The 16869-nt window shown below is 40.4% G+C and overlaps 1 protein-coding gene across 1 annotated transcript; it reads right to left on the bottom strand.

The window, feature by feature from the left end:
* Positions 1-272: 272 nt before the first annotated feature.
* On the bottom strand, positions 273-4622 carry tac1 (tachykinin precursor 1). The gene is made up of 5 exons (XM_010873484.5): positions 4099-4622; positions 3162-3264; positions 2908-2931; positions 1204-1260; positions 273-1091 (listed from the first exon to the last, which is right to left on the bottom strand). The coding sequence occupies exons 1-5, from the start codon at positions 4207-4209 to the stop codon at positions 1045-1047; spliced, it is 342 nt and encodes a 113-aa protein (XP_010871786.1). The 5' UTR covers positions 4210-4622; the 3' UTR covers positions 273-1044.
* Positions 4623-16869: the final 12247 nt, after the last annotated feature.

The raw sequence follows: 16869 nt of genomic DNA, 5'->3' as shown, positions 1-16869 counted from the left end.
TAATTAAAGCAAGATCAGTACCCATAGTATTGTTATTGTATTGTGTGTGTCCTCATCATAAGTCTGTTACTGAAAACATTCTGGTGATATGGCTGTCCTTGGATGAGTGTGGGATCACTTGGTGGATTATGGGAGGCATTGTGGATTTTCTAAGGCTGTCTATTACCCTTAATGTCCACAGAAGGCCCACCATGCAATACTTGTTCCCACAATTCCTTTTTGTTTCTCGACATATTCCTACTGAGGAAAGGTAGAAAGTAAAGTTCAACCAATAAAGAAAATAGTTTTAATATACCAAGCCACAATCACACACGTATCCTGTCATGTTTTACCATACGGTTTCATCAACATGACAGTTGAATTTACAGTCACTTGAAATGAGAGCACGCTCTGATAGACCAGCATGTCTTTTGTATCAGTGTGTGTGCATGTGTGTGTGATTTATTTACAGCACAATCAGTTGTGATTTAAACAGTTATGAGGCACTAGACAGTGGGATTGGCAGTGCAATTTTCTACATACCCTGGGGTAGAGCTTTGCATTAATGGTCCATGACAACAGTATTTCTGAAACATATGATATGGTGATGGTAATAATACTGTGACAGAACAATGTTTTTTAAATACATTTGGGTATCAGATCTAAGGTTGCAAAATTCCTCAGATTCACCCAAAATTTCCAAGTTTTCCAAAAGGCTTGATTAGAGGATTCCGGATATATCCTGCTTATGATTTTCCTTCTGATTCCAATATTTGACTGGGATTTCTGAAAAACCTGGGAACATTGCAATCTTATACAGATCATTCTCTTGAATAATCATTTCATCCCCTCTTCCATATATAATTGGCAGTCAGGTACAGTACATGTACATCACCACAATGTGAAAACAGACATTTTATTACGATAGACGTACAATAAGTTTGACCAATAATAAATATATTTTGGATAAAATAAAACTTGGCTCAGACACCACTTCCAATCTTCGTACGGAATGCCTGGATGAGAAGCGGACCAATAGCAGGAGACTGAGGACAGACCAACCAGTTAACGGCGCTTGTCGTAGTTTTGTAGTGCTCTCCACTCATGTGAATCTACAGTTTAAAAGACAGCTTGTAAATATCAGTACATTGTCTTGCCAGATTGTCAATTTCAGTCTCAGTTTGACTCTTTGGAATGAAGAAAGCTATTACAGTGGGTCCTTACCAGGTTCGTCCCGGCTCCTCTTGCCCATCAGTCCAACAAAAGAGTTAATTTTATGCCCTGAAAGAGAACAGAAGGGAGAAGGGGAAAAAAAAGATGTTTCATCGTTCAACAGCTAATACCAATGACAATGCTATTTAAAACAATGAGTAATGCAGGGCACGTTGTTCGACCACAGTGATGAAAGTGTGCAGAAGAAAAAGGTGAGTTCGTAACTGACAATATTATTGACACTTGATGTTAGTCAGTGAGCGGTAAAATACATGCTGAGTGTATAACTGCAGACATAAGAAAAGAAAGAAAAAGAGGCAAAACCCTCCGTTATACCTTTTCAGGAGATAGTAGCTACCAACGCCATTAACACCTCATAGATACACAGTGTCAATAAATAATATCTAGCCTTCCACTCGTGTCTCTAGTCTTGTGTATAGTGACGGACGGACTCGGTTTCCTTGACCTAGTGATTGACGGGTTGTATTTAGGACATTAGGCTTCTGGTTTTCGTGGGAGGACACAGGATGCACGACCTGTGGGAACATTCGCGTCACAGGAGGACCGGAGTCTCTGTCAGCCTGTGTCAATCACCCTAATGGAATACTGTATCAGAGGTGAACGAGTTGGGAGATGGGAAGGAAGTGTGTGCATTTACGCGTATGGGGTGGGGGGGTGGGGTGGGGTTCCCCTCCTGCCAATTCAATGCTTCAATATTTCCATCCTAGATGACTGGAATCAGGATTATCAAAATTGGATGATGACATCATGGGCAACTTAGTTGCACTCCAGACTGATTCCCTAGTCAGTGACATTTTTCAGTGTTCCCTCCAGGCATTGTAAATGCTTGGCCCAGCATTTCTGTATTTTCCACTGTCTGTTATAATGTGTGCATCATGTATGATCTATATAGTATACTTTACACTGTGTAGATTATATTATCCATTGTGGAAATGGAAGGGTAAGATGCTTGGGTCCATCTTTCCATCATCAGCGTAACCAATCGGATTTAAATAATTCATGTCCTTGGGTCCTTGATTCAAGGACTCTCTCTTTTCTCGCTTACGCTCTTCCTCTTCACATCCCTCTCTCTCTATCTATATTTCTCTCTGCCTCCCATCACATCCCTCTCTTTCTCTCCCGGTATCTCTCTTCCTCTAATGATGAGTGATGTACAGTAGTGTCAGATACATTCATTTATTCTGAGATTGAAGCTTCCAGTGTCGGAGTAGGGAATTCTATAAAGAAATGCCTGATTGACTGAACAGAAGGTATGGAGCAACAACCTCTCGCTCTTGCCTGTTTCTCTCTCTCTCTCATGGTCCCCTCTTTTAACTGACTCTTTATACCTAAATTGGAGCTAAGTGGAAGCTAGGGAGACTCAATGGCAATGTTTGAGATCAGCCACTCCCTCTATCCCTTATCCCTCCTACTCATGCCATGATAATGTCATCAAATGTCATTATTTATCACACCTTTTCCAGTGTGAGTTAACAACATTATTACTTGTGTATTGACCTCACATTGTTCCCCAGCCTTGCCTGTCCAATACACAGCCTGCTCACACTCAATCAGTTTAGATCAGTGTCTTTCCCTCAGTAAAATGTCAGAAAAAAGTATAAGTATAACTGGAGAAATCATAATTTTCCGCTAGTCATGAACAATTGGGAAATGTTCTGCAATATGAATTAAGTTCTTTATGAGTTTATAACTTACTTTTCCGGGTTATCTGGGCATTTGCTGATGGAAGAAAGGGAAAAAACTTAAATCAATGTAGGCCTATAGTTAATGTAGGCCTATAATGTAATTTATTTTACTTAATTTATGAACTTGTTAATAACGTGAATGACCAACGAGTGAGGGCATAAATTATTCATTTCATTATATTTAATTCCATTTCACATCAATAATTGTCTTATTTAGTATGATGGATGGGGACATGCCGAGACGCGAGGAAGCACACGTCTTACCAGAAGAGCGTTTCCCCATCAGGCCGAAGAACTGATGTGGTCGCGGTTTCCGCGTCATTCTCCGCAGTATCTCTCTGAACGGGTCAGATGACAGCCACTCGTCCTGCACAAGGAAGGAAATCCAATTAATGGAACATTAGAGTGTAGTGTAGGAGAAATACAGACTTGTACATTATAGCCAATATGTATACAGTATTTTTTAGATCTGCGTAAAATACCACATCATTGGAAATGATGTTGCATTTTCAATCAATATAAGACAATGAACTTTCATATTCGATCTTATTTCTATCTAACAGGGTTCTATTTTTCGAGTACGAATTATTCCTAAGGTTACCAAACGACAGTAACCGCTAATTGCGCTACGCGCTTTAGAGTGCCCATCAGTTATCCAAGACATGCCAAGTCGGTTGGTTCCATTCTTATCTGAATAGCATACCAGCGTTGTTAAAACGCCCTGCGTAGCCTTTGGAACGCGGCAATAATCATATACAGTTTCAGATTAATGTTCCAAATCTGACTGCATTTTGTAAGAAAGGTTCAAGAGACCCCAGAGACTTGGCAGGCACCCAACCCGCAATGTCAAGTGAGAACGTGCGCTACATGCGAATGGCGCTTCAGTCTGGGGCAACAGTAATAATAGCTTATACCTTATGCTCACTGAATTAATCTTTCACCCGATATATACTCCGTATCCCGATACATACTCCATAAGAATAAAGTTTAGTCTTTATAGGCCCAAATCTGTGATACGGCCTATACATGCTCAAACTCGGTGAACAAAATAATAATTTACATACATGGGCATACAAAAATGTCATACAAATTGTTTAAAATGCACTAGTAATGAAATCAACGGGAAAAATATATATATATCGTTTAATAGGTTATTCTAACAAGAAAATAATATTTTCTTCTAATATGAAATAGTGCCTACCGTTATTTCATTGTTCGTCCAATAATCAAGATCTTCTTTTGGACCAATTTCTTCACAAAAAACTTGGGCAATAGCAAGAAAAGCTATCACAATCGGTAGAAGTAATTTCATGATGCAGCAATCTGTTGCGCGCAACTATTTAGCCCTAAAAGTCTTCTTCCTTCGATTTTCAAAAGTAAAAAAACATATATTCAACAGATTTTTTAAATGGTTTTATCCCCTCACTATTGCCTTTTGACAGCTTTACTCGTATGGAAATTGGTATCCTTTCCTCTCCAGAAAGCACCCTAAGCGTGCGCAAAAATATGTTCCTTCCTTCGTTACAACCTTTTTCTCTGCTCCACTCCGCGCGCTCTGTCTCACTTTGGTCCTGTCGCGTCTTCTTGAACACTCAGTTGTTCTGCACTTGGTTATATAGCAAGGGATGAGAGGGTGACAGCTGTCTTAATTCGCTTTAAATCAATTAAGCAAATGCGTGACAGGTACGTCCTCCGAGCTGTGTGATGACTAACATCCGTTGGAGTATTTTGCATACGTCGATATTACTACTTTAAATGTTCCCCTCGTGACCCACTCGGCTTATTGTTCACCTTTTAGGAATGAATCAGAAGGAGTTTGTCATATGACGCACTGAGGTTGTTAAGACTTCTACGTAGGCCTACATCCTAAAAGCAGTTTTACAACAAAGCAAGAAATTATTCAGATCATAAAGAAACTATTTAATTGAATCGTATTCATCAGGGGACTGTTTCTCGTCAAAATCTTGTCAGAAATGTCTAACAATTTAATTTGTAATCAGAAAGACAGTTGCATTGTATATAATTTTTTTTTGCATCATACAGAACATCTCTTTTTAATTGCCTTAATTACCTTTTAATTACCTTGATTTACACCAAGTAATGTAAAAAAGAAACATGCTTAACTCAACCATATGACTCCTCTTGAATGACAGAGACAAAGATGAAATAGAATACCTTTTGCTTTATTCTTTTTAAAGGGGTATTGGGCAATAGTTCAGAGATAGTCCAGTAGGCCGCTATGCCACGCACTTGGAGCATTCAAACCAAGTCTTATTAATGTACATTGAAGCAGTATAGAAACAGGTATGGTATAGGGGTGGGGTTTGCCTTGAAGTGGCTGACCCTCTGGCAGTAGAGTGGAGACAGATTATTTCCATCAAAAAGGTTGGCTCGTTTAGCAGCTAGATGTTGGCTGTGAAGAGACACATGCATGGACACTGACAAATACAATGTCCACACAGCTCAACAAGTGCTTGACAACTCAAGTGCCTTTATCCCAGTCACAATGCACTCCATTTGTTATGTGGTTAACGTAAAAAATTTAACGTTATTTTACACAGAAATAACCCAAGATATACATATTGGCAATTTCTGATGCCTAGACATAGTTATAGTCATGTTTAGTAGTCAATGCTTTGTTGAATATATAATAGTCCCCTTCACACCACAGGCTCCGTACTGTGTACGGTAAGAGGTGAATACACCTGTGTAGAATGTGTTCTAATGCCACCTGAATCGTTATACCATTTGCCATGGTATGTACTGTGCCAGTTTGTATCGATCAGGTTTGATCAATATAACCGGAGTCTTGTGAACATTTTCTAAAAGTCCCTGCTGTCTGGTAAGTCTGGAGACAAAGTCATTGTTGAGGATTCCCACTGCTATTCATTACTTTACATATCCTGTCATGGGTTCTGTGGTCACCAGGACACTTTAGACAGAAATGAATCATTCTCACATCTGGAACTGCTAATTTAATTAACAAGAGGGGAAAGGGAAGAGGGAAGGAAATGGAGAGATAGAGAGAGGAGGAAAGAGAGGAAGGGAAGGGAGAAAGGAAAAGAGAGGGGAAGTCAGAGAGATGGAAATAGAGAGGGAGGGGAGGATGGGGGAAGTGCTATTAAATCAAAAGGAGCGGGAATCCTGTGGGAGAATGAAGAAGTGAAAAAGGCTGAAAGAAAGAGCCAGAGTACAAGAGAGAAGACACAAGTGAGAAAGAAATGGGAGAGGAAGAAGGGCTATTGATTTAGAGGGAGGGGGAGCGGTAGAGGGGGAGGTAAAGGGATATGGGGAGGTCAGGTGAGGTAGAGGGGAGGTAGAGGGGGAGGTAGGGGGAGGTAGAGGGAAATATGAAATTAGGGGGCGGTAGAAGGGGAGGTGGGGGATAGAGGGAGATGGGGAGGTTGGGTGAGGTAGAGGGGGAGGTAGGGGGAGGTAGTGGGAAATGGGGAAATAAGGGGTGATAGAGGTAGCGTGTGAGGGGGGGTACAGAGAGAAGGGGAAATTGGGTTAGGCAGAGGGGGAGGTAGGGTGAGGTAGAGGGGTAGGTAGGGTGAGGTAGAGGGGGAGGTAGGGTGAGGTAGAGGGGGAGGTAGGGGGAGGCAGAGGGGGAGGTAGGGGGAGGTAGAGGGTAGAGGCAAAAGGGAGAGTGTTACAGTGGGATGGAGTGGGGGAAGGGGAGACAGGACGGGGAGCTAGAGGAAGAAGAGCATTAACCTAATGTAGCAGCCATAAAACAGTGCTATTCCAACAGCCTTAATACAGGCGGAAACAGTAGCAGGTTGAAGACGACAGTGTCACTGAAAAACCAATGTCTCAGTTTACTGGGGACCCCGCAGAGGGTGAAAAAGATGGGGGAGGTAAGGTGAAGAGGAAAAGGAAGGCATGGGCAGCCAGTTAGAGAGGCAAACAGGGGCTGTTATAGTCTTCATCTGTAGAGAGCTGTGGAGATACGACGGGAATGACCGGCGACCAGGGGGAGGTCCTTTCAACGTCATGTTGATAATGAAATGAGCCAGATCCCCAGCAGGTACCACTCAACACAATGTCACCATCTATTCCTGATAAGACGACACAAGACCGAAGGGGACCGAATCTCCAGTGTCACAACTAACCATTTCAAGTGTGTCAGAAAACGTTTGATCTTTCTTTGGTCTTTTTTTATTCAGCGTCATGCTTTCTCTCTCCCTCTTTTTCTCTCCATTCCAACTCTTTCTTTCTTGTGCCTCATCATCTCTTTCCCTCAGACTTTTTGACTCTTCTCCTCTCTCTCCCTTGCTTTTTTCTTTTGAAAGACTTCTGAAAACCAACTCATGAATCTAAAACATAAGAATGGCAATCTTGGCTGAAATCACAAAGTTTTTTTTTACCATCCCGAAAGTATCAAAGTATTGGAATTGCATGGTGGGATTTCATTGTGATTAAAATGTGTAATCAACAAATTAGCCGATTGGAGGTAGATGCTAACAGAGACACAGTCAGATTGTGGGTGGATATTTGCACATATCCCAATTATACTGAGATAATTATTTGGCAAAGCAGACCGCATTTGGAAAATGCAAGGCCACAGAATGTCAACAAATTGAAAATGAGAGAAATATCATTATTCTCACAAAAATGTTTTACTTGTTTGGTTAAAAAAAGGAATAGATGAAATGCACCTATTTAAAGTAGGGAATAGCAACAGTAAGAAACGAGAAAGAACTAACCATGTATCTAAACTTTACACATCACACCTCTTGCAGGGCTGTAAAATGTTACATAGGCCATGATGACACACAAACAATAACTGCACAGAGTGAAGGCGGATGTTTGCATTGTCAGGTCAGCTCCAGGGGTGCCGCCTGTGTACATACCCTGATTTTCCCATACAACCATTTGGGAATTGAAAAGCATTCAACTCCATGCATCTATTATACAAACGTTTGTGTCCAAAATGGCTCCCTACTCGCAAGTGCCCAACTTTTTAACCAAGCCCATTGGGCACTGGTCAAAAGTAGCACACTGTGGTGTAAGGGACAGGATACCATTTTGGACGCAGGCTACCTTGTCCCAGTGGGGAAGACGTCTCTCCATTCATGTTTGTGCTCTCTGCTTTCCCTTGGTTAATTGGGACAGTGTTGAATAATGAGTTTGAAGAAGATGATCGATGGAGGTGCTTTGTTTAGTCAGAACAGGGTCGTCATCAAAAAGGGATCAGAATGTTTTTCTTAAGATGGATCAATGTTGACCAGCTACACCATATCAGAGGCCTGACCATACAGTGCTGTTTTACTGTATATTAAGCAGAAGGGTAATTTATGCGGTGAGTTTCCTAATGATTGTCATTAATTGTAAAACAATTTTAACCAACTGAATATGTAACATAAATTGACTTCTGTAATAATTTAAATAATCTATCATGTTTTTCTCCACACGTTTGCGCTATCTAATTCATAATTAAGGCCTTTCTTCATTATAGTAACTCCCAGTGGTCTTGGGACAGTCAATATCATGACTGATATTGACGGCACATTCACTGCCGTTCTGACTCTAATCACAATGTTAGTTCAACCAGGCAAGGTAATCTGGACTCCAGGTAATCTGCAAACCACCAGTCTCACAATAACACAGTTAACTCAATTTCCCAATGACGCTGTTAACTAAGTTAACCAAAATGTTTTCAAGTGTTTCACCTATTCCACCAGTTCGTTCTCAACTGTAGTCCAAGAATGACTGACCTCCAGACGCCATTATGGGGAACTCAAGAAATTATTTTCTGGTGGTTTCTCAGAGGGACTCTCATCATTATTCAGATTGTGGTTGGTGAGTCACAGATAGCATCACTACACTGACTCCAGTAAAGCAGTGTCATTATTGTGAGTGTGTGTGTGTGTATGTGTTTATGTGTGTGTATAAGGATACAAAGTTGGAGGACATTCCATATAACAGCACGTATTTGGTTCCATCCACAGTTACTGTATATTCATCATTGTTAAAGGCTCAAGGCTCTTTAAGGCAACAAAACAAATACGAAAAAATTCCCTTATTTGCCAATCAACAATTAATAATTGTTTAACTATGCAGGTCTATCACGGGCATGTGTTTTCGTGAATATTTATACGCATGGTTGTTTACAACAGGAGATTTGCGGATTCTCAACAATCTGTTTAATCTAACCCTAAACCGAATCCTAAACCTATGCCTAACTTTAACTCTAATCCTTATCCCTAACCAAAAAGCATTTTGTTTTCATCAAAGCATGTTCATGATAATGCCTATCTTGTCATTGCAGGTGACCAAAATTGTCTGCCCATAGGGAGAGTGGAATGGATGGCAGCACAGGGGAGGTAGGGGAGAAGGGTGAGTGCTGTTTTATACCTCCTAGACTTGGCAAGCCTGGCCATTGCCCACGTGAGGGACTCCACTGCCAGCCTAAACAGCCCAGCCACCTTAATTAAAAGCACTCTTCTAATATAAACAGTGCTATCAGTTACTGAATGGAACATTGCCCCGAGTGAATTGCCAGCCAAAAAACACTGGGATAATTCATTTACATAACCAGGATGCGATTGCAAGTGAGTGCGCTGGGAGGTGTTGAGTCCCAGCAGGTCTTGGGGGAGTATGAAAATCATTGTTTGTTTGAACTTCCAGGAAATGCAGGAAAACAACAAAAATAACAACAACTTTATTAATGCTCTCAAAAACTACAGGTGCATTAAGCTACTCGGTTGTTCAAGGGTTTCTTGTCAAGGAGGGCTCCTTGGGCCCAAGGATTCTAAACAGTGTTTGAAGATAAATGCTGCTCTCATGGAATGGTATTCCTTAAGTATTCCTTAGAAATGGGCTATTTGAAGGTATAAAGTGTACAGTCTATGCTGAATTTGTTATAAGAAAATTGTAAATTTTAGCTATTAAAGTATATTAGAAGTTTGAACATGTTACCAGGGGTGCCAAACTAATTTCATGTAGAGCCAAGTGTCTATTGGGTTTTTATTTCTCTTTGGTTAAAACCTAGACAACCAGGCGGGGAGAGTTCTTTACTAACTAGTTAACTTAATTCATCAATCCAGAACAGGAAAACCCGTAGATACTCTATGCCAAGCCTGCTCATCAATGTTACTGTTCTGTGGGTTTCTCTCTATACAGAATAAACTGATTCCAATATTAAACTCAAAATCAGGTTAGTAACACCTGGAGTTGGAGAGAAATCCGACAGGACAGTTGCTCTTCAGGAACAGTTTGGGAAAGCTCTGCTCCACATCCTCTGTAGAACTAGCTGCAGCCTGAGGAGAAAAAAATTTAATCAGCACAAATGAGATTTAACAATTAAAAGCCACCCTTGAGGACTTCTGAAGTTAAACTCGTACACTCAGTACACTTCACCAGTGCTGTCGTGCTACTCCTAAACATAAAATCAAGCTGAATGTTTAAACAGCAAGATGACGGCTACTGGCTGTGATTAGGCTAAGCACAACACAGTGGTGCACTGCTATATACCATGACCACAGAGGTGCATTATTGCTATTACAGATTACGAAAGTAACTGGAACAGGATAAAAGTACTATGTAATCATGAGTGTGTTCAACGCTCCCACAAACGATGGCTTTCAACCAATCAGCTTTCAGGATTCAAACTAGTTCATGGTTCATATTCCTGTCATGCTCACAGCAGTCTCACCCTATGGAGGACATGTGTACTGTGGCTTACAACAACTTCTCAGGGGCCACAAGCTGTTTGTATTTCTGAGCTAGCACACCTGTTTGAAATTGTCGGCTAATCAACAAGACTTTGGATAGGTGAGTTAGTTGAGGTAGTCAAAAACTACAGTAAAAATGTGTCGCTCCGGGTGACCATCAGGATACCATCATTGTACAGGTAGCGGAGCTTCTCATCTCTGTCTCTGATGTGATCCACAAAGGAGCAGATGTCAGTGTAGAGTGGAAATATTTAGCCATACTGAAAGGCCATAGTTTATCAGTAACCCTCATGACACCCACTTCTTAAATATCTCCGCAAATCCGAGACACATCTCAAGACCCTGGAGGATATAAGGATAATTCTTGAGGGAAATTGAATATTAATTTGACATGAACAAGCAGGAATGAAAAAGCTCCAGGTATCAGTTCTTTGGACTTTTCATTTATCTCCCTCCAGGCCATGTTAAGAAGCTAAAGGGCAATAACAGTTTTATGTCTCTCATTAGTTTTACAACCACCGGTATTAAAAAGTGAACGTGAGGATAAGAGAATGCATTGTAATTCTACATTCAATAAGGGCTTTGTTCAAGAAGGCTTCAGCTATGCCTGAAACTATATGTATTTGATTGTTCATTCTTCTAGAATTTTGGTCGTCTAGTTCCCAATCCTCATGTTGAGACAAGGCAACTCTGTTATGGTCCAGTCATTCTTCTGAGCTGAGATACAGTGCATGCATTTGTCGAGAATTAATTTAACTGACCATTACTTTGTACTGTATATAACCCAATGATACTGAAGGATTTTTCAGCCATCACGGAATCCAAACGGCCATTGATGACTGCAATAAGGATGTCGAAAATTCTAAGCAACGTCCTTATCATGCCAAGACAGGGACTAGGTACGCCTCCAAGTGATGTTGCTCTGTGGTGCTGATGAAAAGGCCTGTTCAAACTGGCACCAGACCCAAACATCAGCAGTTACTGTCAGAAAGACAGGCAATCTGCTGGATCACCCCTTGGAGAGGAAGAGAAAGGAGATAGATGACGAGGAAGAGAGAGAGAGAAAGAGTGAGAGGGTGAGAGTAAAAATATAGAGTAAAAATAATTGGAGGATGGAGACAGATAGGGGCGTGGCAGAGTGTGTGTGTGTGTGTGTGTAGTTTATGGTGGCAGAATAGACAGATGACACAGTCCACTTGTGTCAAAAGAGGGAAACGTTTGTACTCGGAACCTTAAGCTAGTAAACCTAAGGAATCGCATTGGGTTTATTAGCAATCTTTCGAAAGACCCTGCAGAAAATTCACTTTAGACTGAACATGATTGACCACAACCCAACTTTACTTTGTCCTTTATGCATTCTTTGTTGTCTTTAGAGCCACAGGCACACATAGACCAGCCCAATATAAAGACATGCCTAAAGATATTGTACACAATATACTATACTCGTATGTAGAGGGATCTATCATGGCTCTGATTCGATTCATGTGCTCTTCACGCCCATTAGTTCAAGTGGACTGGATGAGCAATTCAGGGTATGGAGACATGCTGTCTCTCTCTGAAACTTTGACAAAGTAATCAGATTCACAGATTGGCAGTCATTGTGAATCTGTTTCAGGGCTGCTTGATTGCTTTACTAAATATGTAAATTAGACAAAATGTAAGAGATTTTCTGTCCTAAATTTGATGGTCTGGGTAGTTGGTGTCCAATGAGAAGGTCTTTGGTACATATTGTAGGGACAGTAGAAGTAGACATTTTTGCTGTTGTCATTTTTATTTTACGGTGATTCTGAACATGAAGTTCTGGTATGACAGAGAATTCAGCTAAGGAAACCATGTCACCATGACTACAATGTACTTATAATAGCTTGATAATATTACTACTTGTCTGAAACTAAATGTCTGAACTATTGAATAACCTGTAGGTTATTCAAAGATGCTTTTGTTTGAGAATCAAGTTGTCAAAGCCCATTAATTTTACCACAAATGAAGGCCTATATTTAACACAGAACTCCTCTCTGTTCCATTGTATTTGCTATAATTACACAGCAATTATGTGCAGCTTGAGATACTCTTGCTCTCTTGTTCAATGTGATGAGTTAGTGTTCACAAGGCTGCAGAGTCATTGACTAATATACAATATTATCCAGAGTACATAACATAGAGTATAATGGAACACATCACATGGTGGATATTGTGATAGGCTTCTATCTATTCTTCTGTAGGGAACACAGTTGGTGGCAACAGTTACTGGCTGTTTTTACACCATGGTGCTGTAGAACAGACTGGGCTGTAGAATGATGTAAGAACAGACTGGGCTGTAGAATGATGTAAGAACAGATTGGGCTGTAGAATGATGTAAGAACAGACTGGGCTGTAGAATGATGTAAGAACAGACTGGGCTGTAGAATGATGTAAGAACAGAGACATAAGAACAGACTGGGCTGTAGAATGATGTAAGAACAGACTGGGCTGTAGAATGATGTAAGAACAGACTGGGCTGTAGAATGATGTAAGAACAGACTGGGCTGTAGAATGATGTAAGAACAGACTGGGCTGTAGAATGATGCAAGCACATATTATGCAGAATCATGATTGGTACAGTCGCATGGAGAGTCATTGACTAATATACAATATTATCCAGAGTACATAACATAGAGTATAATGGAACACATCACATGGTGGATATTGTGATAGGCTTCTATCTATTCTTCTGTAGGGAACACAGTTGGTGGCAACAGTTACTGGCTGTTTTTACACCATGGTGCTGTAGAACAGATTGGGCTGTAGAATGATGTAAGAACAGATTGGGCTGTAGAATGACGTAAGAACAGACTGGGCTGTAGAATGACGTAAGAACAGACTGGGCTGTAAAATGATGTAAGAACAGACTGGGCTGTAGAATGATGTAAGAACAGACTGGGCTGTAGAATGATGTAAGAACAGACTGGGTTGTAGAATGACGTAAGAACAGACTGGGCTGTAGAATGACGTAAGAACAGACTGGGCTGTAGAATGACGTAAGAACAGACTGGGCTGTAGAATGATGTAAGAACAGGGATGGTAGGTGAGCTGCATTCAAGAACCACATTTTGCAGCTCTGGGCCAGATGGTCCTTAATGGGGCATTGGTCTAACACTGATGAGAAGAGGGCGTTCATGTCACACTACATACTATACAACAGAATGACATGGGTACAGATTGTGTTGCAGTATAATGTAGGTATTGATTGTGTTGTAGAATGATAAAGGTATAGATTGTGTTGTAGAATGATAAAGGTATAGATTGTGTTGTAGAATGATAAAGGTATAGATTGTGCTGTTGAATGATAGAGGTATTGATTGTGTTGTAGAATGATAAAGGTATAGATTGTGTTGTAGAATGATAAAGGTATAGATTGTGTTGTAGAATGATAAAGGTATAGATTGTGTTGTAGAATGATAAAGGTATAGATTGTGCTGTTGAATGATGTAGTTAAGCATATCAATCTTGTTTAATCTTCTTTGTCCCAAATAACAAGAAATCATTTTTGAAGCTGTGTTTTGTATGTTTGAAGATGTCATCCTTGAAGTGGAGAGATGCCTGCCAGTTGTGTGTTGTGCAAAAAAATAACTATTAATTTGCCATGAATCTCTTGATTGCTTTCATGCTTTGCAATTAACTGTTTTACATTTATTTGCTGAAACAACATGCATTAGTGGACAGTTCCTTCTAGTAATGATGGCATTCCATGGAGTGTTAATGCAATAGAGAGCCCTGAAATGTTATTTTCAACCAAACAAAATCTCTGATGGACACCTGTTTAAGAGATATTGACAAACCCTCTTCACTTTCCAAGGTCAATGACTCCACCTTTCCTGCACACTCATAAAGAAATGGGCTTGATGAAAACACGTCCTTCAATCCCAGTACAGAAGCGTACTGAATGACATCCACAGATGCATAGAGTATTGGGGGAACATTAAGTGTAAATATTCGTTCATCAAGAAATTAGGCCGATCACTTTGGAGGGAATTGCTTTGAGAAATACTTGTATTTCTCCAAAGTTTACTCTCTCCCAGGGGAGTCGTTGTGATCCAGTGCCAGATCTCGCCTTTTTCCCAAACTTTTATTTGGGACCCACTCTCCTCTTGCGGTTGGTGGCTCAATAGCGGTAGTGCCCCCTGATTACTGAGTAAAATGTAATGAAAACGTCAATTTCCATCTTCTGAAAGGAAATAGCTTTGTGAATTTGCTGGTCTGTATACTTTTCTGAAAATGCTTACAGAGATCATAAAACTCCAAATTGCTAAATGATCCATGATATCTCATTCTTTTAAGAATTCCGTATGTTAACGTTGTAGAAATCCCAATAAAGGGAAAAATAAGAAACAAAGGCCTCAGTGAGATGTATAAACTAGATTTAAAAAAAGGGAATGAAAGTGAATACAGTTTCACTATCATTAAAACAGACAGAGACAGAATCAGATATGTGATGTTAAGCAGCATTGTGTGGATGGACCTACCACCTGGGAAGGATATTTCAGAAGTACTCAATTTGAAATGACACATTTTTACAATACCCTTTGAAATGTAATTAGAATTTCTCCTACTTTTGGTGGTGATTTCACAAAACAAATACACTCACCTAAAGGATTATTAGGAACACCTGTTCAAGTTCTCATTAATGCAATTATCTAATAAACCAATCACATGGCAGTTGCTTCAATGCATTTAGGGGTGTGGTCCTGGTCAAGACAATCTCTTGAACTCCAAACTGAATGTCAGAATGGGAAAGAAAGGTGATTTAAGCAATTTTGAGCGTGGCATGGTTGTTGGTGCCAGACAGGCCGGTCTGAGTATTTCACAATCTGCTCAGTTACTGGGATTTTCACGTACAACCATTTCTGGGGTTTACAAAGAATGGTGTGAAAAGGGAAAAACATCCAGTATGCGGCAGTCCTGTGGGCGAAAATGCCTTGTTGTTGCTAGAGGTCAGAGGAGAATGGGCCGACTGATTCAAGCTGATAGAAGAGCAACTTTGACTGAAATAACCACTTGTTACAACCGAGGTATGCAGCAAAGCATTTGTGAAGCCACAACACGCACAACCTTGAGGCAGATGGGCTACAACATCAGAAGACCCCACCGGGTACCACTCATCTCCACTACATATAGGGAAAAGAGGCTACAATTTGCACAAGCTCACCAAAATTGGACAGTTGAAGACTGGAAGAATGTTGCCTGGTCTGATGAGTCTCGATTTCTGTTGACATTCAGATGGTAGAGTCAGAATTTGGCGTAAACAGAATGAGAACATGGATCCATCATGCCTTGTTACCACTGTGCAGGCTGGGGGTGGTGGTGTAATGGTGTGGGGATGTTTTCTTGGCACACTTTAGGCCCCTTAGTGCCAATTGGGCATTGTTTAAATGCCAAGGCCTACCTGAGCATTGTTTCTGACCATGTCCATCCCTTTATGACCACCATGTACCCATCCTCTGATGGCTACTTCCAGTAGGATAATGCACCATGTCACAAAGCTCGAATCATTTCAAATTGGTTACTTGAACATGACAATGAGTTCACTGTACTGAAATGGCCCCCACAGTCAGCAAATCTCAACCCAATAGAGCATCTTTGGGATATGGTGGAACGGGAGCTTTGTGCCCTGGATGTGCATCCCACAAATCTCCATCAACTGCAAGATGCTATCCTATCAATATGGGCCAACATTTCTAAAGAATGCTTTCAGCACCTTGTTGAATCAATACCACGTAGAATTATGGCAGTTCTGAAGGCGAAAGGGGGTCAAACACAGTATTAGTATGGTGTTCCTAATAATCCTTTAGGTGAGTTGTATATATATAAATATATATCCACACAGACCTACAGGTAAGTTGTTACATGTTGGAACTAGTATTATAAAATGTAGGTCCATGAACACACACACACACACACACACAAACACATTTTATCTCCTGTTTCGGTCAACAGAAATTTCCTGCCTTCCTGTATTAATCTGGTTTACTATATTTACTATATAGTATTTTATTACCTAACTGTATTTGCTGATGTGTCTCACCTCTTCTGTCTTTACTGTGTCTACAGACACAATTTAATTAACATATTTTTCCATATCACAAACTATACATATTAGATTATTAAGATGTTCAATAATTTAAAAGATACATCTGGAGAAAGGTTGTCTGTTTAGACCCTGTACACCCCTGAGTCAACCATCCATTATTTCTAAAGGTGCTACACACACGCACACACACACACACACACATAGACACACACACACACACAGCAGC

The sequence above is a fragment of the Esox lucius genome, chromosome 10 (assembly GCF_011004845.1).
Source record: "Esox lucius isolate fEsoLuc1 chromosome 10, fEsoLuc1.pri, whole genome shotgun sequence".
NCBI classification, from domain to species: Eukaryota; Metazoa; Chordata; class Actinopteri; order Esociformes; family Esocidae; genus Esox; species Esox lucius.
The sequence above is the reverse complement of the archived record's forward strand: the minus strand, read 5'-3'. Positions and strand labels throughout refer to the sequence as shown.